We start from the raw sequence: 23077 nt of genomic DNA on the forward strand, positions 1-23077 counted from the left end.
ACCCTTCTCAACAAGCTGCTGGAGAGAAGGGGAATGGTGTATGGACTGTCGCCAGATATCATGGGCCCTTTCCTGACCATCCTGACGTAGCTCGATTAGGTTCCAATGAGCCACCAGACCTGCGTAAGATGGACTAAAGCCCGGACGAATCTGGAAATTAACTCCAGATCCCTCACATTGACGACGAGCCCAATACCCCCAATACCTGGCAGCACGACTAGTCGTAGCCCAGGCTAAGCTGCCTCGTGAAACGCCAGCATTCCACCAATGACAACCCCAGTCCCATGCATCGGCGGGGAACACCCATTCATCATCCTCAGCGGAGAATTAGTTTAGGAGGAATGAGGTCGGGGCAGACTGGCCAGGGTCGTGGTCGATTACCCGGGGTTGGGCGCTTGACCGACTCTGCTGGTCTGATGTATCCAACGAGCCGCCTCATCGGGTGAGACGAAGAGTCTTTCCGCCACCTGCTATTGATTGAGAGAAAAGAGGCAAAAAGCAAGAAGAAAGGGAGGTTGGATTTTCATTCCGACCAGGACTACTCCTAGAAGAGCGGTAGAAGAGAAAGATGCTGGTTTCTTCTTTTTTTCCTTTTTCTTTTCCGTTTTCTTTTTCGTTTTCTTTCCGTCTTTCTAAGTCTTCCTCGCTTGCCCCCCTTTATTGGAAATGGTTGGGGAAAGAAGGCGGGGGGAGGGGAGAGATGAGTTGGTTCCATTGGTGATAGACTGATAGTACTTACCTATTTACTTACTGGGAAGTATGAGTCCTTCCAAGATGCTACAGTAGGGGCAATAGAAATGAAGCGGCCAGACTCAGCCGAAAACAGTAAAAGCGCATGATCTGGCGATGGAGTTGCGGGCTGCTCCGTACCAGGTATCCATGTAGGTCCGTTCGTACCTACTGGAAGAGCTGTCCGTCTGTATGCAAGCAGGTAGGCAGGACTGGGATTAGAGTATTCTGGACGTAACCGGTCGGGAATCTGAAGACAACTGACAGAATTTTAGACCGAAGCTAGTTAGTCGAAAAACTAGGATGTCTCTGCTCTGGAGCTTCCCTACCGACCGATAAGACGTACAACTGACGGGGGTGGTGGATGTATGCGTGTATGAGTGGGTGTGTCTGTGTCTGTGTGTCTGTGTGTGTGTGTGTGTGTGTGTGTGTGTGTATGTGTGGGAAGACGAGCAGACTTGATCGACTGGGTGCTCGCACGCCACCCTGCCTGCGTGGTTGTCTCTCAGCCAGTGGTTTGAATGGCCATCTGCAGGAATCCCTGTCCTTCGGCCTCATCCTGGTCGCTTCTTCTTCTTCTTCTTCTGCTCTGTGCAACAAAGGAGTGGGCTGCGCTTGCTTGCATGACCTTTACCCGTTTGGAGGCATTTTGTCGTGATTAACTTCTGGGCTTGGGTTTGACGGGCAGAAGAGTGAAATTATGCCAGCTTTATGGGATTATGTCATGGATTACGGATTATGGATTATGAATTATGGATTATGGATTAGTTAGTACGAAAGTAGAGTCCCTAAGCTGCTGAGCACTATGGGAGGACCACCCCCTCCGCTCCCTCTTCTTCAATTTTCTGATCGATTTATTTAGTGATTTACTGATCCCTTGACAGTTTAAATGGTTAATCGCCTTTTCCCTTCTCTCGTCTGTCGCCGCCTCACACAGTCTCGCAGCAAATCCCGGCTAAGATACTGTACTTCATCTAAGATTTTTTTTTTTTTTTTCCCACCCTACCAGCTTGGCCGACTTAGCTTCGGCTATGACCAGTCACACCAGACTCATCTAAATGTAGTGACTTGTCAGGCCTTATCCCAGTAACATTGAACCACCTTTTAGTCAGAAAAGAAGGGGAGGTGACGCTGGGCGGGGCCCGCACCCTAACGCCCTCCAGATCGTCCCGAAAGCCTTAAATTATTTATCGCACACACCACCAGCCCCAAAGGCCAAGCCCCCGGGCCAATAGAGCCCTCGTCCCCCCGAGGGGAGGCTCCACTTGGCCGCGAGGCTATTCCTGGCTGGCGTCTGCTAGTCTGCCCCTAGCAAAGATCTCGTATTGACGGGCTCGTCCAGACTTGACAGCGATCAAGGAGGATGGCTAGTTCAGTGGATCACGACCGAAAATCTCAATATTATTCCATTGCGACCGTGTCCTCTAGGTTAGGTAATACTCTTACGGCATTCTTCGGAATTAAAAAACAAAATAGCAAAATAAATGAAGGGTGACAATGTGAGCGGAAAAGCAGATAGGGTGCGAGATTAACCACATCGAAATTACTAGTACTAGTACTATCTAGTAGATAGTAAAGAGGGATTGTTCGGGGGTTGGGTAATATTGCATCCCTTGTAAAGAAAATCTCTTGGTGTGCACCTCCTCAACCACTCACGCATTTCCCTCACTTCCGACGCTGACTCGATCGCGCGCGCGCGCGCGCTCTCTCTCATCTCCCTTCCTCTCTCTCTCTCTCTCTCTCTCTCATATCATCATCTCCTTCTGATCCTTCCCCCCTCCTTGCCAAGTCACCGCCATTTTGAAGGCGGTCCTCTTTTCGGCGGTTCTCTCGTTTCGAGGCTGAAAGGACACATTGTGATAGTTGATAGTTGATAGTTGTTGGATCTCAAGGTTTTTCACTTTCAGATAGTTCGTTGGTCTGTGTTGAATACTTCCCGCTGCTATACTTACTTTCCCCTATGATCCACATACCGTTCACATCTTGCATCAGCTCTATTGTTGCTGCGATGGCGGGCTTTGTATGACCTGCCTAGACACTCTAAGTATGACTACTGTATGTACATCTTTGTTGTCCCCAAGTCCAACATTTCAGGCTTATGGCCCTACTAGCCAGTAATCCTTCTTTTTGTGATTCGTTCCCTGGTCGCTCTGGGCCATTCTGGCGCCCTGCTACTGGTGGCGGATCTGAATCCACATTTGCGTATGGACTATCTACGGAGCAGGTACCTTTCATGCATCGAGCTCGTCACTGATTGACTTGCCGTCAGCACTCTACTTAGGCAGCGCCAGAATGACTCGTGCAGGTTAAGGATTAAACACCAGAAATAAGAATACCTTACAGCATGTAGGCTGGCCGGTCGGCAAGCATGGTTATCGTTCAATCCGCACCATCGGACGACATCCTACGTATCTACGTACTAGTACTTGCACACTCACACACACACACACACACACACACACACACACACATGCACCTGCTCTACTTAGATAATAGTACAGGATCGCCTGTCCACTGCTATCCATTGATCATTGATTAACAGTTGTACTGGAACCGTCTACAGTCAGTCGCAGTCCTACCAGCGGTATATCCACAATGGGCAAAATTTGGACCCATGTATGCTGTCCATTGGTTCGCCGCCCCGTGACAGAGATACGGCTTGAGCCATTCCATGGGACGACGCGGTGTGGGACCCGGGCTCAATCGTGGAGACACCTGTTCGAACCTGGAACTGAACTGGAACACGCCTGTCATTCCGTCATCTGGTGGTTTGCTTTGCTTTGCTTCCGTGGTTCTTCACAACCCGATCTAAGCACTACTGCACCGCTGCTGCTTTGGCTGCCTAGGCTGCTGGCTTTTGAGACATCACTCTCACAGGTCGTAGGATGGTTGATCCTCCGATCACGTTTCGAACTGACAATAGACTTTGAACAGAATAAACGAAAGAAAAAGTTATAAAATAAATGAGTAGAAAAAAAAAATAAAAACACTAAGCCAGTCTGCACCGAAGCTGGGCTAATTGACTAAATTTCAGACCGACCAAATCAGCTCCGAGCAACGGCGCCAAAGAATTCATGGGAGAATAATTCCATCATTTTCTTTCAGTTTTTCATTTTCGTCTTTTATGATGTTCTCATTATTAGTATTATTATTATTATTATTATTATTTTCCTCTTCTTCTTATTATTTTCTATTTTCCTCTTTTCCCTCTCCCTCAGTTTGTGTTGATTTCGATCGTCTTCCAGTCGATCCAGCATCATCCCGGCAGCGCAGGACGATCGAATGACTTACAGCAACGCGATCGGTCCCAACAGTTCATAGTGGCTCCCGACTATCGCAGTCAATTGGAAGTGAAGGACTCACCAACTTTTTCCCTTTTTATCATTTCATTTTATTTTAGCGACATTTATTTTATTTCCTTTTTTTTATTTTTACTTTTTCATCACTCCTCTCTTTTCTTTTTTCTTATTTTCCTTTCCAAATTTCCCTTTTCTATAGCTTCTTCCCTACTGTACTGGTGTAATACTTCCCCCTCTTCTCCGAGGCTTTTGGGTCCTCCTCCACCCTTGTGAGAATTTGATTACCGTGATCAATATTTTATCTGAATAAAAAATTAATCATTTTTCTGCAATGGTCATGAAGAGCGAGTTAGTGAGTAGACATTGAATGAACCCGTCTTATTTCAGATGAGGTTTCCCTAATCAGATCGGTCTCCCGAGCTGGTCAGTAGGCGCCTGTGTTTTGATCAACTCTGGCTTTGCCCGCATTGAATTGTTTCTTAATGGTTGCTCGACCCTGCAGAACAGGACGTACGTCTTCTGCTTCTTCTGTGCCATCACTCTTCTGTCCATCCAGAACTCGGGTGTCTTTTTGTTTCTTCCACTTAAGCTATCGATCTCATTGTTCACATCCTCGCTATAGTCATTGGTTATTGTTATTCCCACGGGTACGTGATCATTGATTTTTTTCATCCCCCAAAGTCTGACATCTCCTGCGCACGCTTGGTTATTTTTCCTATGTATCGTGTCTGTCTTGTTGCCAATACCACCTCACCTATCAGTTTGCCGCTACTCTGATCTCCCCCCTCCTTCCCCTCTCTCTCCGTCATTCCCACCATCGTGTTCCCCTGGAGCCAATCTGAGGCCAGTGTGCAGACACCGCGTCGGTTGGATCATCGCTGTCCTAGCCCAAACGGTGGTTCCTGTCCGGCGTCTTGTTTAGCTTATCCGGCTGATGGTCCTTGCTTCGTGGCGGATTCGCGGAATCCTCACTGTCTGAGCTTGACACAGCACTTGTGGACTGGACCCTGCCAGAAGGAAGAGCCAGAGAGTGGGAGCACCAGTACCAGCACCGGCAGCAGCCTAGCAGGAAGCAGCAGCAGCAGCAGCAGGAGCACCAGCACCAAGATCCCACGGTGTAGTAGTCTCTCCGCTCTTCCGCAAGACGCACGGTCGTTGTCTCCCAGAAAATCCCACTCCCCTTCTTCTTCTTTTGCTCTTTTTTAGTTGCGGGATCCACACCTGACTATTTCCCTTTCTGCTTATTTTTCCCTTTTTCTTATTCTAATTTCATCGAACCTTTTTTATTTTTATTTTTTTTTTCTATATGATTTTCTTTTCATATTTTACCACTTTGATCGTGCATTCCTTATTTCTATTTTCCTCTTCTGATGATTTTCTTTTTTGATTTATCCATTTCTTTTCAATCTCGTTAATCCCTCCCCCTCTTAGCTGTTGGGGGATTTTGCTGACACCTCTTTCTATTTTGATTTTTTGATTTTTATTCTTTTTTGACCTTGATTACTTTTTTTTTTTCTTTTCTCAATTTTTTTTTCCCTTTCTCCGTTTTATTAAAGAGAAAAGAGACGGACCCAGGACGACTACTTAGTACATAGTTATAGTGACAGACGGTCCCAGTGATCCACTGCTCGGTCCCTCTCCAAGTTCCCTTTTGCCTCGTTCTTCAGAACCGACTCCAAACGGGACCCGCGACCAAACGGACCCGGCCGGGGCTGACGCCTAGATTGATACATATAATAGAGCAAAAAGGGCCAAACGCAAAAAGGACAGCCAACGAGCGCGACCAAGCTATAAGCACCAGAGACATTCGACGGCAGACAATTGCCTTGCAGCTTCTCTTACATTCCCGCGCCGCAGGTCTCAAAAGAAACTGGTGATCGAGAAAAGATCCAAATACACGTGCTGGTATGTGAGTGTATTTTCCTATTCTCTCTCGTTGAGCTTTCTCTCCTTTCATCTTGACACGCGCGCACGCGCTCTCTCCCCGTGAGGCGAGAGAATCGCTGGGTGAATTGTTTCTTGTCTTGTCTTGTCTTGCCTTGATCCCGACCACTTCCTGTTGTGAGAGTTCTGTTGCTGCTGCTGCTTCTGCTGCTGTCCTTGCTGCGGTACGCGCCCAGCCGCCCGAGGACCAACCCCCAATGGCCGTTGCCGCTCCCTTGGATCGATGAGGACACCGGACTACTGCAGATACGCTGGATTGTCTCTGCTCCACCTGCGACAGAGCAGATTTAGACGTGTCGTGGTTCGAAGTCTGAGAAGAAAGCATACCTTCCTCCCTTTCTAGAATATCCTTCTCTGCCCAGCACACCCACCGCCCTTCCCTTCTTGGTTTGTTTCCCACCTTTTGGCACCCGATCCCATCGTTTTGGCTGGTGTTTCGGCCGTCTTTCGCGGGCTTCGGTTGCACCCGTCAGCCGGAGATCCTCAGGCTGGGCTTGACTCTCTTTCTGCTGGCCGGTCCAGCGCCAACCCAAACCCAACCGAAACCCACCAGCCTCCCACTAAAACGCGGAAGCTGAGCGGCTGGCCCCCTCCCCTCCCTTCCTTTCCTTCCTACTAGATAGTACTATCTAGTAGTAGTAGTGGTGCTTCCATAGTACTACTGGTCTCTCTACCACTATTCCACTCCCACTGGGTCTACCGTACCGAGTGAAAGCACGGTCTGACCATACCCTTTCCCCTCCCGAACCCAACCTGTTCCCCCCCCTCTCTCCCCTCTTTACTCTTTCTCCCCTCGGCCCATCCCATTTCCCTCGTCCACTCGTTGGCCATCTATGGGTGAAAAGCTGTCTCTAATTGCTTCCCCTCCCCGCCCCTTCAGCTCCGACCACACCTATCAATCCTCCTAAGGGGGGACAGCAGACAGAACAACAGAACCTCACCACGTTGGATCTTTGAGTTGGTACATCCTCCCTTTTTTTTTTTTTTTTTTTGAATTATTATATTCTATTTCTTTCTATTTTCTTTCCCCTTTTCGGTTGTCTTGCCCTCTCTTTTTTCTTTTCCTTTTTCTTTTTTTTCCCTCTTTCTTTCTCTTCCCCCTCTCCCCGCCCACCGAGTTAAACGGGTTCCAAAGCGGATCGGTCGCGGTCCAGAAACCCCGGCGGCTGCAGAGAACCTCAGGCTTAGCCCGGGGGCGCCTGCGTTTGCTGTTTCTGCCCCAGCCTCCACCTTTCGCCCATGATCTGCTGCTGCGCCGGCGGCGCTGCAATCATTCCCGTCTGCCCTCCACCGCCTTGGTCCTTCTGCTCGGTCATGATCGCCCACGTCGAGCGTGTCTGACATTTGCTCATCCCATCTGTTGCCCTCTTTTTCTTTTCTTTCCTCTTTGGATTTTATTATCTCTTTTTCTCCTTTTTTTTCCCCTAAATTTCCTTTTCTTTTCCTTTTCTTTTTTTTTTTTTTTTAATTATTTCCCTTATCCATTTTGGCCTTTTTCCCTTTTTTCTTTTTCTCTTTTTTACCTTTTCGCTCACCTCTTTTCCTTACCCAAAATTAACTGCCCTTTTGGATTTCCCTCTTCCCAATTTCCACCCTAACCCCAGTAATTTCCATCGACCGACTTCCTTGGTCCGGATTACTATTTTTTCCTGGTCCCCACCGGTCTCCCTTGGCCTCTCCTCCGTTGCTGTACCATCCCTTCCGTTTGACGCCTTCTTATACATACACCTCCGCCTCTGCTTCCCTCCACCATTCCCCCCTCCATCAATCACGACCTCGTCTCTTGTCTTGCTTTTTCCCTGTTTCCCCCCTCTACGTGGCTATGTGGACGAACTGAACGACTTTCTTACGCCTGCTACTTCCCCATTACTCTTTTCTTTTTCTATTTTCATGACTCATTATTTTGCCCGTTACTGTTTCTCTGTCTCTTGCCAATTTGCTCGCATGAGGTTATTGACCCGTTCGTAGAACTGTCAGTGCCTGTATCGCCTCCCGCTCCTCGACGACCTGCTACGACCTGTTACGACGCCTTAACGAGCCTGTTCTCTGAACTCGTCGCAGAATCATCGCCATTCGCCCGCTTGACGCGTCTCATCTGTGCTACCGCTTTTGGTTGCAAGTCACCCAAACTGTATTGACGTTTGATGCTGGACTGTCACGTCGCCTTCTCCCGCTCTGTTCTTACGACTTGAAACGAGACCCATGATTCTGTGCTTCTAAATTGGCTGAGCGATTTCTGTTAACCATCCGCAAGCGCTTGTTGTCCTGCTTTCATGGTTTCGCCTGTGACGACTCAAGATTCTTGAAAGTATCTGGATTTAGATTTCTGTCAGTACCCTCACTGCATAGCGATTTCCTCGTCCAGTTGCGCCGGCCATATCTTCAAGCGTGTTACGGTTACGACTTCCCACGAGCTTGCCACGATTGCACACCCTTGCATGTTCTGCATTGCCTGTTAGAAGCTTCTCTTTTGTTCGGCTCACCTGCCAACTTGACCCTCTTGTGTCTGACCCATTCTATTGGTCGCGATACATTTACGACAAGTCAAATCTCATCCCGGGAAGAAAAGAAAGCACCCACGAAGAGACCAAAAAAAAAGTTCGCTTTGTTATTTGCCTGCTATAGTCAGATCGTGCCTTTGCGAACTGACAATTATTTGTTGACAAAAGACCTGAAAACAAGAACCGACAACTTTCACCTGCTCACGGCACGCCGGACACATCGTTGAGTCCGACGTCCGATCGCTCCCGTTCGCCTCACTTTTCAAGACCGTTACCCCCGTCAACCGAAAAGCTGGAGCTGCCGTCGATTTCGCAGGTCCACACCAGAGGTCCTGTTGATATTCCTTGGTATAACCACCACGCCGCGGAGCGACCCCTTTTGTCTGGCGACAAACTCCCAGCTCTCAGTCTACCAACGGCCACGCAGGCCATCTCGGGCCAGTCCTACCGGGCTAGCTACGAAGACGCGTCGGCCCTTGGTTCCAACAACACGAGCACTCGAACAAGTTTATCGGGAGCTGCGCCTGTAGTTAGTGAAGCTAGAAGCCCACCGCCTACGTCTGCAGACCTCGCGACAGGTGGTCAGGGCCGGCTCTCATTGGATTCCTCCACCCAAGAGTACTCGCTCCAACAAAACCCCGTTAGTGACGGATTCTATCAAAACCAGACTTCACTTGGCAGCATGAACCAAACACAATCCTACATCGATGTCCACTCATCGCACCTGTCATCCGCTCAGCCGTACGCGCCTCATGCCGCCACTGCGGGAGGGTTAGCTCATTACCAGTACCAGCAGCCACCTGTTCTGCAGCCAGCATCGACGACCTATGGCCCGGCAAGCTCGTATTCCCAGTATGCTTACCCTGGTGGAGTGACCTCCTCTCAGGGAGGTCCGCAACCCCCGACCACCTCCATGAGCAGTGGTGTCCCAACCCAGTTGTTGCCTTTACCAGGTACGTCCTACTCCATTTGTCACGAACAGCTGCACCCCGAATCTGACTGCATATCCATAGCTGTGGCAACGCATGGTGCTGTCCCGACAGCGGGTTATGGGAACACGACCGGGACCCCCTTACAAGGCTATGTGTATGATCCCACTGGCCAGGTCGCCCCGCCCGGAGCGAAACCGCGCGTTACTGCCACCTTGTGGGAAGATGAAGGCAGCCTCTGCTACCAAGTGGAAGCCAAGGGTGTCTGCGTGGCAAGAAGAGAAGGTAAGCATGCCTTCAGCTGCTACTTTCTGACTTCGTGCTAATGTGTATCTGCAGACAATCATATGATCAACGGCACGAAGCTACTAAACGTCGCAGGAATGACCCGAGGTCGCCGCGATGGTATTCTGAAAAGCGAGAAGGTCCGACACGTTGTCAAGATTGGACCAATGCATCTGAAGGGCGTCTGGTACGATTTTCTGAATGCTCGATTTCCACCAATCAGGACTGACTGAATTTTGCTCTAGGATCCCCTTCGAGCGTGCCCTCGAATTTGCCAACAAGGAGAAGATCACAGATCTCCTGTATCCCCTATTCGTTCACAATATTGGTGGTCTTTTGTACCACCCCACAAACCAGAGTCGGACGAACATGGTGGTGCAGGAATCGCAACAGCGGCGATTGGAAGGCCCTCAGGCTGCGCGAGCATCCCAGGGGCCTCAGCCGCCAGCTTTGCACCACCATCACTCTCTACAGGGCACAGTTCCTTCGCACATGCCGCAACCCCACACCATGGCTTCTCAGGCCGGTGCTCGGCCGGCGCTTGATCGAGCACACACATTTCCCACCCCCCCTGCCAGTGCCTCGAGCCTCATGCCCATTACCAACCCCAGTAACTCCTATGACTGGAACAACCAAGGGATGAACTCTGGGGTACCGAACTCCCAGCCGCTCTCCATTGACACGGCCCTGAGCAATGCCCGCTCAATGCCGACGACGCCTGCCACCACACCCCCCGGCAGCAACATGCAGGGAATGCAGTCGTTCCAAGGCCAGTCCGGGTATGATTCGAAGCCATATTACTCCGCTGCCCCGCCTTCTCACCCCCATTATGCTTCCCAGCAACCTTTGACTCAGACTGGTATGGCTTCCTATGGCCAAACGATCCCGTCTCATCCTTACATCAAGAGCGAGATGGGGCCCCCGTCAAGCCGGACGCCTGGCGGCCAGCCGGAGACGGACGCACCTGAGGTGAAGCAGGAACGCTATGCCCACAGTAATGGGCACGTTGGAAGCAATGGAGCTGAGCAAGTGCCAGAGCATGAGACCGAGTATGTGCAGCATGACAATTCTGGATATAACACCAACCGGGGCTCCTACACATACACCACCAACACTTCGGTGGGCAGCCTGGCGGGGGACCACTCCCAACTTACGCCAGAGATCACGGGCTCGCCCACGCAACAGAATGGGTCTGAACGTATGACACCCCGTACGAGCGGTGGGCCTCCGCCCCCTTGGGGCTCGGGATACAACACTCCTCCGCGCCCCGCCGCCGCGAGCAGTCTATACAACATCGTTAGCGACACCAGAGGAACATCGGGCAATGGTGCGACCTCTGACAATTACTCCGTTGCTTCGAACTCTGCTCCTGGGTATTCGACAAGCATGAACGGTTCCCTAGGCTCCACTAAGCGGATGCGGGAAGACGACGACGTGGATCGTATTCCTCGACCAGACAGCCGAGGAACGGAGTATGATAGCAAGCGCCGTAAGACGCTGAGCGAAGTCGGCGGTCCCGTTGGAGGTGTGCCCCTTGGGCTCCAGCCCATGAAGGCTGGCGGTGTCATGGGTCGTCGTCGGTAACTGTTCATTCCCGGAGTCGTCTTTCCTGACCAGATGAAGATCTGGAGTGGCAAAAAGAAATAAAAGCAGAAAAAAAAAAGAAGAAATTTCCAAGGAAAGACAAAATCTAGTTCTGTTATGGGTTACTGGTTTCCCTTTCTTGGAGTGAATTGAGGGGATTTTCACGTTCCTGGTTGTTGTTTTTAACTCTTATAATAGACTACACATTCAGCACGGCAGGGTATGGGATATGAAGCGACCGGGTGGAAGGCTATTCGTCACCACTCGAGCGTTTCAACAATTGCATTTGACAGACAGCGCCCTATTGTGTCTTTGCCTTTTGCGTTGGTTGCATGGTTTCTCGGATTGGTTTGAACAGTGTCTGGACACCGGCACTGGTAGGGATGGCTGCATTGCTTGGTCCCTCCACAAACCTGGTTTTCGATCGTTTGTATGTCTTCTGTTGCTTCCCCATGGAGGGTTCCCCAATCGATGGGAAGGCCTACTCGCAAGGGGTGTGTTATCTGGGTTGTTCATGGAGCAGCGTTGGGACTGCGCGCTTCGCTTTTCTCACTTTCTCTACGGATCAAGCGAGGGATGGTCAGCGTTACGGTGCTTTTTGGTCATCTTGTGGTATGGTATGTGTGTGTGTGTGCGTGTGCGATTGTTTCCGACCGGTTATATTTAACGACCATGAAGTCACGAATTTCCTTGATGAGAACATTTTTCCTTTTATACTGTTGTGGCTTTTCTCCATTCCTGCATCTTGGGACCGTTGGTCCTAGGTTTTTGTGTTTCCTGTTCTGACTGTATGGGCATTTAAAAATTCCACGGGCTATTCAAGAACGATTGAGAAACGTAAGATTGTAGAAGATTCTATTGACTCTATACATTTACGTAGACGATTTGATGTTCGAATCGGCTCAAGGCATATAATTGAAATCAATGTTTGGGGCAGTGAGAGATGAGGGGAAAAGGGAGGCGAAGGGGAGCAGCTTATGGCCTGATGAGGCTCGGCGGCTCAAATCCACGCCTCCTCTCTTCTCTCTTCTCTATTTCCGTTGTGTTCTTTCTCCCTTTCGTCTTCTCTCTCGTCATTGCGTGTTGTCTTTCATTCCGCCCTCTACCTTTCTTCCTCTGATCTCCCGTGCAAGTCCCAGCACCGTCGAGTGAATCTCTGGGAATGTGGCAACCAGACCCAAGTTATCTGCCAGCGTCCGGCCTCGCCCATAGTTGAAAGGCTGACCGTCCAGATCGGTGATCATGCCGCCGGATTCCTCATACACCAGCATGCCGCCGGCATGGTCCCACGCATAGGCACGATACTCGGGGCTTCGGGGGATACGGACCATCACGTTGCACCCGCCCACCACCAGGGCTGCATACTTGGCTTGCATGGACCATAGGTCAGTAACGGGCCTGGTGACACCCAGTCTCTCGCGAACAACCTGGTGTAGCCGCTGATCGATGTAGGGGCTCTCCATGCTCTCTGCAAATGCCAGATCGGGCTGGCCGGTATCGGTCCGTGCCAGGACGTTGTACACCTTCACGGCGGGCTGCAGGCGCTCCTTGCTCATCGGACGCTTGTATGTACCCTGGCCCCGGATTGCCGACAGCATGATCCCGTATCCATCCCGATCGACTGTGTCTTCGTGGACCACGGTGCTGTGGAAGTGCAGATTGGGATATCCGACCACACCGACCTTCTGCTCGCCCTTGTCGACAAGCGCCACGGAAACAGCATACTGCCGGCCCTGAATAAACGACGCTGTCCCGTCAATAGGATCCAAGATCCAGGTGCGCGTATGGCCGGCTCCTTCCCCATTGCCGCCCAAATCGATGATGCTTAGCATCTCTTCTAGCGACGAGGGGGCTGCGACGATCTCTTCGCTCTCGGTATCATGCAATTGGGTTGTGGATACCAGCTGCCACACTCGGTCGGCTAGTGCGGGATCATTCCGCAGGGCTGATGCTGATTCCTCCCCGACAAATTTGTCGCTGGGGAAGTTATGGCGGATCGCACTAATCAAAATGGCCTGTGACGCAAAGTCGGCTATGGTCACTGGGGACGCGTCTGCCTTGTCCGTAGATCCCTTATCGGCCTCCGCCAGCATGGTCTTGGTGACTATGCTGGCTCGCTGGACGGCGAGACAGGCCACTTGAAGCTCTCTAGCGAATGGTGAATGGGCCATTGTTGTTGAGGTATGTTGGCCTGGACTAACATGCATTGACTTGCTGGTTAGAGACTGGCTAGCGGCGCGCGTGAATGCGCAAGTCTGCCGTACGTACCTTTCTGGTCTTCGGTTGCCACGGCGCTAGGACCACTGCCTGTTTGCACATCCGATTCGGCCTCTGAGAGGATGGCTGAGGAAATTCTACAGTATTCCTGGGGATCTAAAAAGTGAAGAAACTGGATAGTGGGAGCAGGAGACAAGCGAAAACAAGAGAATGCAACAGTGGGTATTGATGGCTGTTGATAGTAGCTCCAAGCCATTGACTGGGGCAGGAAATCTCCCAATGAGGAAAAGCGTTTCAAGCTGCATCAATTCACTACGGACTATCCATTCACCGGCCCGTGGGCGTGTGGACAGACATGACCGAACGCACTTTTTCTACTCTATAACTAAAGGGTAAAGGAACATGCATCGTACATACAAGTGCTGAGCCGCCAGGACTACTTCCTACCGCCGAAGCTTGAAGCCGGGGTGGATCCAGCGTCTCTGCGCCAGGATGGCTTTCTTGCGCACAGATCAAACGCTACACAGAGCAACTGCGGGAGGCTTCGGGAATCGATCTATGGGGCACTTTGCTCGTTCGCTCTCGCCTCTCGGAGCTCCCTCTGCAATCGCTTGGCGTGTCTAACCCCGAAGCCGTGGGTGTAGATTTCCCGCACCGACTCCAGAGGCATATTGTGCACCTCCGCATAGCAGAAGATAACGAAGACCCATCCGAGAAAGCAGATACCCGCATAGAATGCAAAAACTCCGCTGGGGGTCATAGCCTTCATCATGGACAGAAACGTCGACGAGATGATGATATTACAACCCCAACAGGTCACGGTATTCAGCATTGTGCCAAGTGCACGCACTTCTAAGGGGAGAAATTCAGTGCCCACCCAGGAAATAGGTGCGACACCAGCCGAATAGAAAGCAATGTACACGATCAGCGCGACAAGGAGAAGAATACTCGCCCAGGTCATCTCGTGCGGTCCGGTGACGCTCAGATCCGAATTCACAGGGATCCAATGGAATGCGATGGCAACGACCACCAGGGAGAGGGACTATGTCAATGTTAGTCAAAGCGACGATGCAAGCGAGCTCCATGAAGATGCAGCACTTACCATTCCCAACACGGTGACGAGAAGCATTGATCTTCTTCCAAAGCGGTCAATGAAGGCGAAGTTGGGGAATCCAAACACAAAATTCGTCGCTCCAACGACGATGGAGACGGCTGTGGCCTGATTAAAGCCGACTAGCGAGAACAATGTGGCGGAATAGTACATCAGCGTGTTAAATCCTCCTAATTGTGATACTGGATAATGTCAGCATCCATGATCGGAAACATGAGAAGGGCTCGGGTTTCTACCAGCCATGATAGAGCAGGCCGTGGCCAGGGCGCGCAAATTAGCGCCTACAGTGAAAAGTTGTTTCATCTGCCACCATAGGCTCTTGTCTGATACGGAGGCGGCAACCTCTTCAATAGAATGCCGAACCACCTTGATTTTGTTAACCACTTGTTGTTCCGTGGCATGAGGAAATATCTTTCGGATTACTCTCTTGGCTTCATCGTCGCGACCATGAGAAATCAGCTGGCGAGGCGTTTCCGGGCACAAGGGCATTGTAGCCGCCAGAGCAATGGCAGGAACAGCACCAATGGCAATTGTGTACCGCCAGCCCTGATGTACGTTAGTGAATGCGGCCCCGAGGGCATAGGCAATAAGCTGGCCAAAGGTCACACAAATGTTATCGAACACAATCAGTCGACCACGGAATCTGGCAGGTGCCATCTCTCCGATATACAGAGGAACGATCATTGCCGCTTCACCAACTCCAAAACCAACCACCAGGCGACCAACCACCATCTGGGCCAGCGAGAACGCCGTGGCTTGCAAGGCTGTTCCCACGAAGAATACCGCACAACCAATATAAATAGCCAGTTTCCGTCCATACTTGTCTGAAGTCATACCAGCCAGAACGGCGCCGATCAATGCACCCCCTGAAGTTATGGAGGTGACAAGTTCCTGGTCGTTAGAGGACAGAGCCTGGCCGAGGTCGGTCCCAAGGCTGACGAGGACGGCGGATATTACACCCGTGTCGTACCCTGGACGAGTGAGGGGAAAGAACCATGTTAGCTGGTACTGGCTATGATGGGCCACGAAACGCTAACGGTCTGGGGCATGCCTACCAAAGAGAAACCCGCCCATGGACACCGTGCACGCAATCAGCCATACTGCCTTGCCAGGATTTGTCGTCTCGATTGAATCGTCCAAGCCCTCCGCGGCACCAAGGTTGTCAACGTGGAAAGTCTCTGGTTTCAGATCGTCGATGGCCGGCACATAGTCGTCTGCAGGATCCATGATGGTCTGGATTAGGGCTATGGGAAACAACCAAAGTCTAAACAATGAATCGGTATGCTAAGGAGATACAGCTTATGGATGAAGTGTTAATTAGATTACACCCGTGCAATGACCACAGAAGCCCGGCCGACGTGGCTAAAGACTGAGTAGGAGGATTATCTACGATGACAGCGGGCATATATGCAATAAGAAAGACTATTGCCGAGAATTGACCCCATGGCCATCACCCACATTCGAAGAGGGGGGTACATGCCTGCCCCCTCATTCTCATGGCCAACTACAGGACTCGAAGAGGGGGGTATGGAATGCCCGGGTATTGCCTCAAGGTTCGGCACGGTTCCATGGGTCTGTTTATGATGACAGCCATATCCCCCAGGTTACCCCAGACTTGCTTGGACCCGGATATCTGCGTGTCTCCATTGGCTGATCTGCACATCTCGGGGATGTCCTCAAACACCGTCAACCCCGCTAATATGACGATAAGTACCGGGGAATCACTTGCACAATAGCCGGGATATGGGGCTCCTGTCAGAATCTGGTGGGTCTAGCTGATCTCTCGCGAATTGTTTCCATCGCAATTCGACCGGCAAACGCGCGAGGGTTTTTACTCTGTCGGTGGTGGCGGGTCACAAACAGGAAATTCTCTCCGCCCTGGCTGGATGGCCCTGAATGGCAGTTTTGCCCGGCATCATGCTAGAATGACATGGCAGTAGTTACACACAGCCAGGGACTTACGATGTTGTGAACATGATGGGATGCTTGGAAGGTCGGTATCTGCGGTTCACGAGGATGGGTTAGTTTAACCATTTATTCCCTTCTCCTCCTGGTTTACCTGAGGCTATAAGTAGCTGCTCTCCGGACTAGAGAGCTTGCTGGTAGGGGCAAGGAACCTTTGATATCTGAACCTCGTTCGTCATTTTGACCTTTAATTTATTGATCTACTGTGTTTCTCTTGCACGGTTTTATCGTGACGTCCTTAAGGAGCAACCATGTGGTCACTTTTCACAATCGCCCCTTACGCGTTCTTTATCGGGATCGTGGGCATCTCCTACTTCCTGGTATGGCCATTTGTGCAGTATATCAGAGACCCCAAAGGTATGTTCATACTCGTATATATGGCAGGTTATCTATGGAGCCCATATGTTAACTAACGAGTGTCTCAGGTCTCCGAAAATACCCCAACCTTACACCAATCTCCGGGATGTCTGCTATACCGTTCATGCTCATGGCTTCCCGCGGGTTCCGGTCGCGAGAACTGCAGGAGCTGCACCAGGAGAAGCCGGTGATTCGTACCGGACCCAATACGCTGTCCTATGGCGATGTGCGCGCGATTAAGGACATCTACGGCCATAACACCAAGTGCATCAAGGACCCATCCTACGTGGTCACGGCAGGCACGCATTATCACTTAGCTGATGTGGTGGATAAGGGGGACCATGCGCGGAAGCGTAAGGTCCTGTCATCCGCCTACGCTCTCAAGAACCTTGAGACGTGGGAGCACAAGGTCAGCGACAAGGTCGAGAAGGTAGTGGCCCACTTTGACAAGGTGTGCACGGCCGCTCCGTCTGCGGCTGTGGCGTCCGGCAAGGTTGCGCCGGACCCCAAGGATCTGACGGTGGATTTTCGCGCCTGGACCAACTACTTCACGCTGGATGCAATCGCAGATATCGGCCTGTCGGAGAAGCTGGGCTTCTTGGACCAGGGCAGCGATGTCTGTATAGCCGAGCGGAAGGATGGGTCGACGTACACGGTGCACCTCCGAGAGGCGCTGTACCCTACGGCCCGGAAGCAGTCGCTTATTCTCTGGAACTACGAATGGTATCCGGTGCTGAACAAGCTGGTTAACGTGATCCCGTTCTTCGGACGGATGCAAAAGTCCTCAGACAACTGGGACAATATTGTGTGGCGGCGCAGCATCGAGCGCCTGCGACGGTACGAGGCTGGAGAGAAGCTCGATGACTTCTTCCAGGCATTGATGGAGGATAAGAACGGACGGGCCAACAACCTGGAATGGGGCGACGTGGTGTCGGAAGTGAACATCATGATGAACGCAGGCAGCGTGACAACGGCGATCGCGATCGCCAACGTGATGTACCAGCTGCTGCGGAATCCGGAGTGCCTGGCTAAGCTCCGGGAAGAGATCGACGCAGTTCTGGACGCGGACGAGGTCGTTGCGCCATACGACAAGGTGAAGCACTTGCCGTATCTCCGGGCGTGTCTGGACGAATCGCTCCGGATCTTTCCGCCAACGTCGCACGGGCTCCCGCGCGAGACGCCGGAAGAGGGAATGGAGATCCTGGGCCAGTGGGTGCCGGGAAAGACAACGGTCAGCATGTCGGCGTATGTTGCGCACCGCGACGAGCGGGCCTTCCCCAAGGCGGACCAGTACATCCCGGAGCGGTGGTTGGGAGAAGAAGGGAAAGCGCTGCAGCCGTACTTTGTGGCGTTCTCGGCGGGGGCACGGTCTTGTATCGGGCGGAACATCTCGTACTTGGAGCAGACGAAGATCCTGGCGACGTTGGTGCATCGGTATGAGTTTGCGCTGCCGTACCCCGGGTGGGAGCTGAAGCGACTGGAGACGATGAACTTGATTCTGGGAGATATGCCGGTGAAGGTGTGGCGACGGCAGGTGCCGGCCACCGATTAGGGGGTTATTTTGTTCATATTCTCGTTCCTAGACTGGCTAGACTTTTTCTTCTTCTTCTTCTTCTTCTCTTCTTCGTGATGAATGATGAAAACATTGGTAGCGACATTGCACTAATTCCTTGGTGTTGGATGGAATAGTCCGTAGCTCCCAGTAGCTTCAGTAGTTTCAGTGGTTTCCTTGGTAGACACACAATGAGCTAGCCATACATCTCAACTGTCTAGCTACGTAGAAATAGTCTCACGAGGGATCGTCATGGGACCCCAACGTGTTCGGCCAGACTGGTCCGGGATCATCGGAGCGAGGCTGATGCGTCCGTTCTGTGGGGAGGCTATGCAGTATACTAGCTATCCCTTTCAGCTCAGTATAGTCAGTCGAAAAGGGGAAAGGGATATAACGCCCCGAATGCCGAGCTGGGGTAGGAAGTGGAAGCAAAGTGCGGGGGAAAGAAAAGTACAGGGACGCGGGGAAAAGAAGCTAGATCGGGTATGTCGGGGCCGAGATGGAGGTCAAAGTGGGTTAAAGCGGAGGGAGTAGAGATAAACTGGAGCTGGAGGGATTGGACAATGGATGAGGCGAAAGAATGCACAACCAGATTCCAAGACATGCAGAGACTACAAGAATCTTGGTGTGGATTTGACGACGAAATGGAAAAAGATGCCGCCTGTCCCAAATGGGGTAATTTTCCCCTCGGGGAACATTGCCGCTTCTTTCTCCCTGTTCTCTTCTTTGGCATCCCCGAATTCTGCACCGGTGATTTCTCTTTCTACTTCTGTTTCTGCATCTGCGTCTGGGTCTGCTTTCTTGCTCGGGTTGCTGCTTCTCTCGTGCCTCGTGTCCTTGCGCCGCCCCTGCTACCTCCACTGTGTCGGTCATTGGCGCCAATTCACTCACTCATCGGAAATCATGGTGTCATGGCCTCTCATGGATCGATTTATAGATCCAGCAGCTGCTCTTTCTTCTTCTTCTACTGATCTCCAGACTACAGAGTGACTGATTGACTGACGGACTGACTGGTTCTGCTCAGTGCACCTCATCCTAATCCTCATCATTATGACCTCCCCTCTGCCTCCATGGCAGCTATCGCCAGCCCTCTGGCAGGAGCTGACCAAAGCCCTCACTCCCACTGGAGTTGCCGACTATGCCGCCCTGACTCTCCTCGCCATGGCGGGCACAACCTACCTGTCACGCGGCATCCTTTGGGACCAACCAGATCCCTATAACTATCTCTGGTATGAGCGTCCCCAGCTGAAGATGGCCGGTTCCGCCGGTCCCAATGCCCACCAAGAGACCCGCAACATTGCCCAGAAGCTCGAAGAGGCGGACAAGAATATCGTCGTCTTCTGGGGATCACAGTCCGGTACATCCGAGGGCTTTGCCCATCGATTGGCGCGCGAGATCGCCCTCCGCTTCCGCCAGGGTACTCTGACTGCTGATCTATCAGATTATGATCCGGAGAGTATCGCCCAGATTCCTCAGTCCAAGCTGGCGATTTTTATCCTGTCTACGTATGGCGAGGGAGACCCCAGTGATAACACGGCTGAGTTCTGGGACTGGATTCACAAGGCCGAGAATGTCTCCCTGGCCAATGTGAGGTATTGTGCGTTTGGTCTGGGGAATAGCAATTACAAGTTCTACAACCGCGTCGTGGATGTGGTCGTTCAGGCGCTGGATGGTCGAGGCGCAAAGGCTCTCATGCCCGTTGGTAGGGCTAATGACGCCGAGGGCGCCACGCAGGAGGACTTTATTAGCTGGAAAGACGAGCTGTTTGCCATGTTCAAGTCCCAGCTCGGCTTCGAGGAGGGTGAGATGCAGTACCTGCCCACCCTATCCGTCGAGGAAGATGAGTCCCTGGAGCCTATTGATCTGAACCACGGCGAGCCAGATGCCCGTGATGCTAGTAGGGCATCTGCACAATGCTCCCCTGTGCGGCCAGTGACTATCTCCAGTACCCGTGAGCTCTTCCAGGTCTCAGACCGCCACTGCTTGCACATGGAGATGGACCTGTCCAGCGTCCCCGAGTTCACCTACAAGACGGGTGATCACCTCGCCATCTGGCCCAGCAACCCCGACGCAGAGGTCGAGCGTCTCCTCCAGGTGTTGGGCCTTACTGCACGCCGCGAGGTGCCCATCTCCATCAAATCTCTGGACCCGGCCACGAAAGTGCGCATCCCAACGCCCACGACCGCGGCAGCCCTCTTCCGCTACTACCTGGAGATCTGTGCTCCCGTGAACCGCGACACGGTACTAGGTCTAGCACAATTCGCACCCACCCCGGAAGCAAAGACATACCTCCTTCAACTAGGCCAGGACAAGACCAGCTACGCCAACTTCCTCAACTGCACCCATGTCACCCTCAGTCGTCTCCTCCAACTCGCCTCCCCAGACAATGCCTGGTCCGCCCTACCCCTATCCTACCTGGTCGAAACCCTCGCCCCCATCCAACCTCGATACTACTCCATCTCCTCCAGCAGCGTGCTCTCGCCCCGCAAACCTTCCATCACCGCCATCGTCTCCACCACGCCAGTCCCCGAGAACCCGGACGAACTCATCCACGGCATCACCTCCAACTACCTCCTCGCATTATCCCAGCACCGCTCATCCCCATCAACCCCCCACCCTTACGGCCTAACCTACCACCTCAACGGGCCCAGTAACGCCCTCAACAGCGAGAAGGTCTTCACCCACCTCCGCAAAAGTAAATTCAAACTGCCCCGCACCGGAAACATACCCCTCATCATGATCGCCGCGGGCACGGGCCTGGCCCCGTTCCGAGCATTCATCTCCGAGCGCCGCCAGTTGCAGCAGATCGGCCGCGAAGTGGGACAGATGATCCTCTTCTTCGGGTGTCGGCGCCCGGACGAGGATTATATCTATAAGGAGGAACTGGATGCGTTGCAGGAGGGGCTGGGAGGGAAGTTGCGCATTGAGACGGCGTTTTCGAGGTATGAGAACGAGGGAATGAAGAGGCAGTATGTACAGGATAAGATTGTCGAGTGTGGGGATGAGGTGGTTAGATTGTTGGTGGAGGAAAGGGCGAACTTGTATATTTGTGGAAGGGCGGGGATGGCTAGAGAGGTTGAGAAGAGGGTTGGGGGGGAGATGTGTAGGGTGAAGGGGTGGGATGAAGGTGATGGACAGTGGAACGAGTGGTGTAAGGGGTTGAAGAAGAGGGGGAAGTGGCAGGAGGATGTCTGGGGTTAGAATCTTCTTCTTGTTCTTTTATTGATGATCATTTCCATGAACAAGTTCTGTTAATTTATGTGTCGGAGTTTCATGAGATATATCCATCTATCGAGTTCATATCATATACATTCAGCTTCATCCGCCTTTTTCTTCTTTCATCACCCAGTCCTTTATACATACATACACGCATTTCAGTCATCCATACAGACCCGACCCAATTCAATTCAATCCAATCCAACCAGAAACCTAATTCAATCCCAATTGCCCAATCCTAGTCTAGTCCAGAGCAAGCAAAAAAGCATCTTCCAGAAGGCTAAACCCAATGCACACATCATACATACATACCAACCAAGCAATCCGAACCCAATCATAATAAACATAGACAAGTAACCAGGGACAGGCGAACTACTTCCTCGCCTGAGCGAAAATCACCTGCCACAGACCCAACCACTGCTGCTGTTTATACGACGGCACGCGATGCGGCTCACGGAACGTATTCTGTAGGATCTCGCGCAGTCTCGCGCTCAGCGTCTTCAGCGCGAGCATGGATTTCCAATCTCGCAGGGAGAATCGGATGCGGTTGGAGTCGATGGATATGACTCCGGAGTACATCTATAAATTCATATCATTAGCATTGATCATAGGTGGGTGGGTAGTGGTGTATGTGTAAGGGGGAAAGGAGGCAGCGTACTTTAAACTCAGCCTCTCCGCACAACAACGCAATAGCAAAGTCATCCACAGCAGTTGTTTCAAACGCATTATAGTTCTTATTCCGTCCTTGCATGATATGGTAATAGGACACCCATTTTATGGCCGATGCGTCGGCTTGCTTGTTCACGGAGGTCGGATGCAGCGTGACGGATTGGTTGTTGGCGACGTTGCGCCAGCCTTTCCCGTCGCGGGTGAGCAGTTTCGGGTAGAAACTCCAGGCGATGACGGAGTTGACGACTGTGTCGTTGGCGCTGTTGAAGTCGTATTCTTCGGGGATGGTGAAGAAGTTGCGCCGGTTGTTGGATCGGGAGCTTTATTTTTGAGACTTGTTAGTAGTAGTTTTGGTAGGGAGGAGGGGAGGAGGGTGTACCGGTTGAGCAGCGCTTTCTGGGATGGGTCCAAGGTTAATAGACCTGTGTCAGCGATCGATACGATCAGCTGCATTTTAATGTCCTCGATATTGAGCAGTGTTTGCGAGCTGAGGAAGTTCTTGCGGCAAAAGGCGTATTCGCTCACGCCTGGAGTGTTGCGGGCACGCTTCCACGCGCAATAGGCGTTGTATACCGTTAGCAGATCCGAATCACCTATATATTGTTAGTGGCAAGTAATCGCTGTGATGGAAAGTACCCACCCTTGCGGAAAGATAGTCGAGCCAGGTCCTTCTGTGTGTTGGAGCCCATCGTGTTCACGAATGGCGACTTGGAGGACAG

General features: G+C 51.9%; 6 protein-coding genes across 6 annotated transcripts; 4 read left to right on the forward strand and 2 right to left on the reverse strand.

The window, feature by feature from the left end:
* Positions 1-739: 739 nt before the first annotated feature.
* Positions 740-1377, reverse strand: An05g00470 (hypothetical protein; the record flags this gene model as incomplete). The annotated part of the gene is made up of 3 exons (XM_059747851.1): positions 740-979; positions 1076-1133; positions 1364-1377. The coding sequence occupies 3 exons, from the start codon at positions 1375-1377 to the stop codon at positions 740-742; spliced, it is 312 nt and encodes a 103-aa protein (XP_059600738.1).
* A 5834-nt stretch (positions 1378-7211) lies between these two features.
* Positions 7212-7809, forward strand: An05g00478 (hypothetical protein; the record flags this gene model as incomplete). The annotated part of the gene is made up of 2 exons (XM_059747852.1): positions 7212-7305; positions 7577-7809. 2 exons carry the CDS (start codon positions 7212-7214, stop codon positions 7807-7809), a joined length of 327 nt encoding a protein of 108 aa, XP_059600739.1.
* Positions 7810-9155: 1346 nt separating this feature from the next.
* An05g00480 (uncharacterized protein) lies at positions 9156-11271 on the forward strand (the record flags this gene model as incomplete). Its single annotated transcript, XM_001390586.3, has 4 exons — positions 9156-9426; positions 9487-9687; positions 9742-9874; positions 9933-11271. 4 exons carry the CDS (start codon positions 9156-9158, stop codon positions 11269-11271), a joined length of 1944 nt encoding a protein of 647 aa, XP_001390623.3.
* Positions 11272-12344: 1073 nt separating this feature from the next.
* An05g00490 (uncharacterized protein) lies at positions 12345-15826 on the reverse strand (the record flags this gene model as incomplete). Its single annotated transcript, XM_001390587.3, has 7 exons — positions 12345-13462; positions 13540-13660; positions 13906-14007; positions 14114-14530; positions 14591-14781; positions 14836-15570; positions 15655-15826. 7 exons carry the CDS (start codon positions 15824-15826, stop codon positions 12345-12347), a joined length of 2856 nt encoding a protein of 951 aa, XP_001390624.3.
* Positions 15827-16815: 989 nt separating this feature from the next.
* On the forward strand, positions 16816-18473 carry An05g00500 (uncharacterized protein; the record flags this gene model as incomplete). The annotated part of the gene is made up of 2 exons (XM_001390588.3): positions 16816-16921; positions 16990-18473. The coding sequence occupies 2 exons, from the start codon at positions 16816-16818 to the stop codon at positions 18471-18473; spliced, it is 1590 nt and encodes a 529-aa protein (XP_001390625.1).
* Positions 18474-19523: 1050 nt separating this feature from the next.
* Positions 19524-21674, forward strand: An05g00510 (uncharacterized protein; the record flags this gene model as incomplete). The annotated part of the gene is made up of 1 exon (XM_001390589.1): positions 19524-21674. The coding sequence occupies one exon, from the start codon at positions 19524-19526 to the stop codon at positions 21672-21674; it is 2151 nt and encodes a 716-aa protein (XP_001390626.1).
* Positions 21675-23077: the final 1403 nt, after the last annotated feature.

Source organism: Aspergillus niger, assembly GCF_000002855.4.
Source record: "Aspergillus niger supercontig An05".
Classification (NCBI taxonomy): Eukaryota; Fungi; Ascomycota; class Eurotiomycetes; order Eurotiales; family Aspergillaceae; genus Aspergillus; species Aspergillus niger.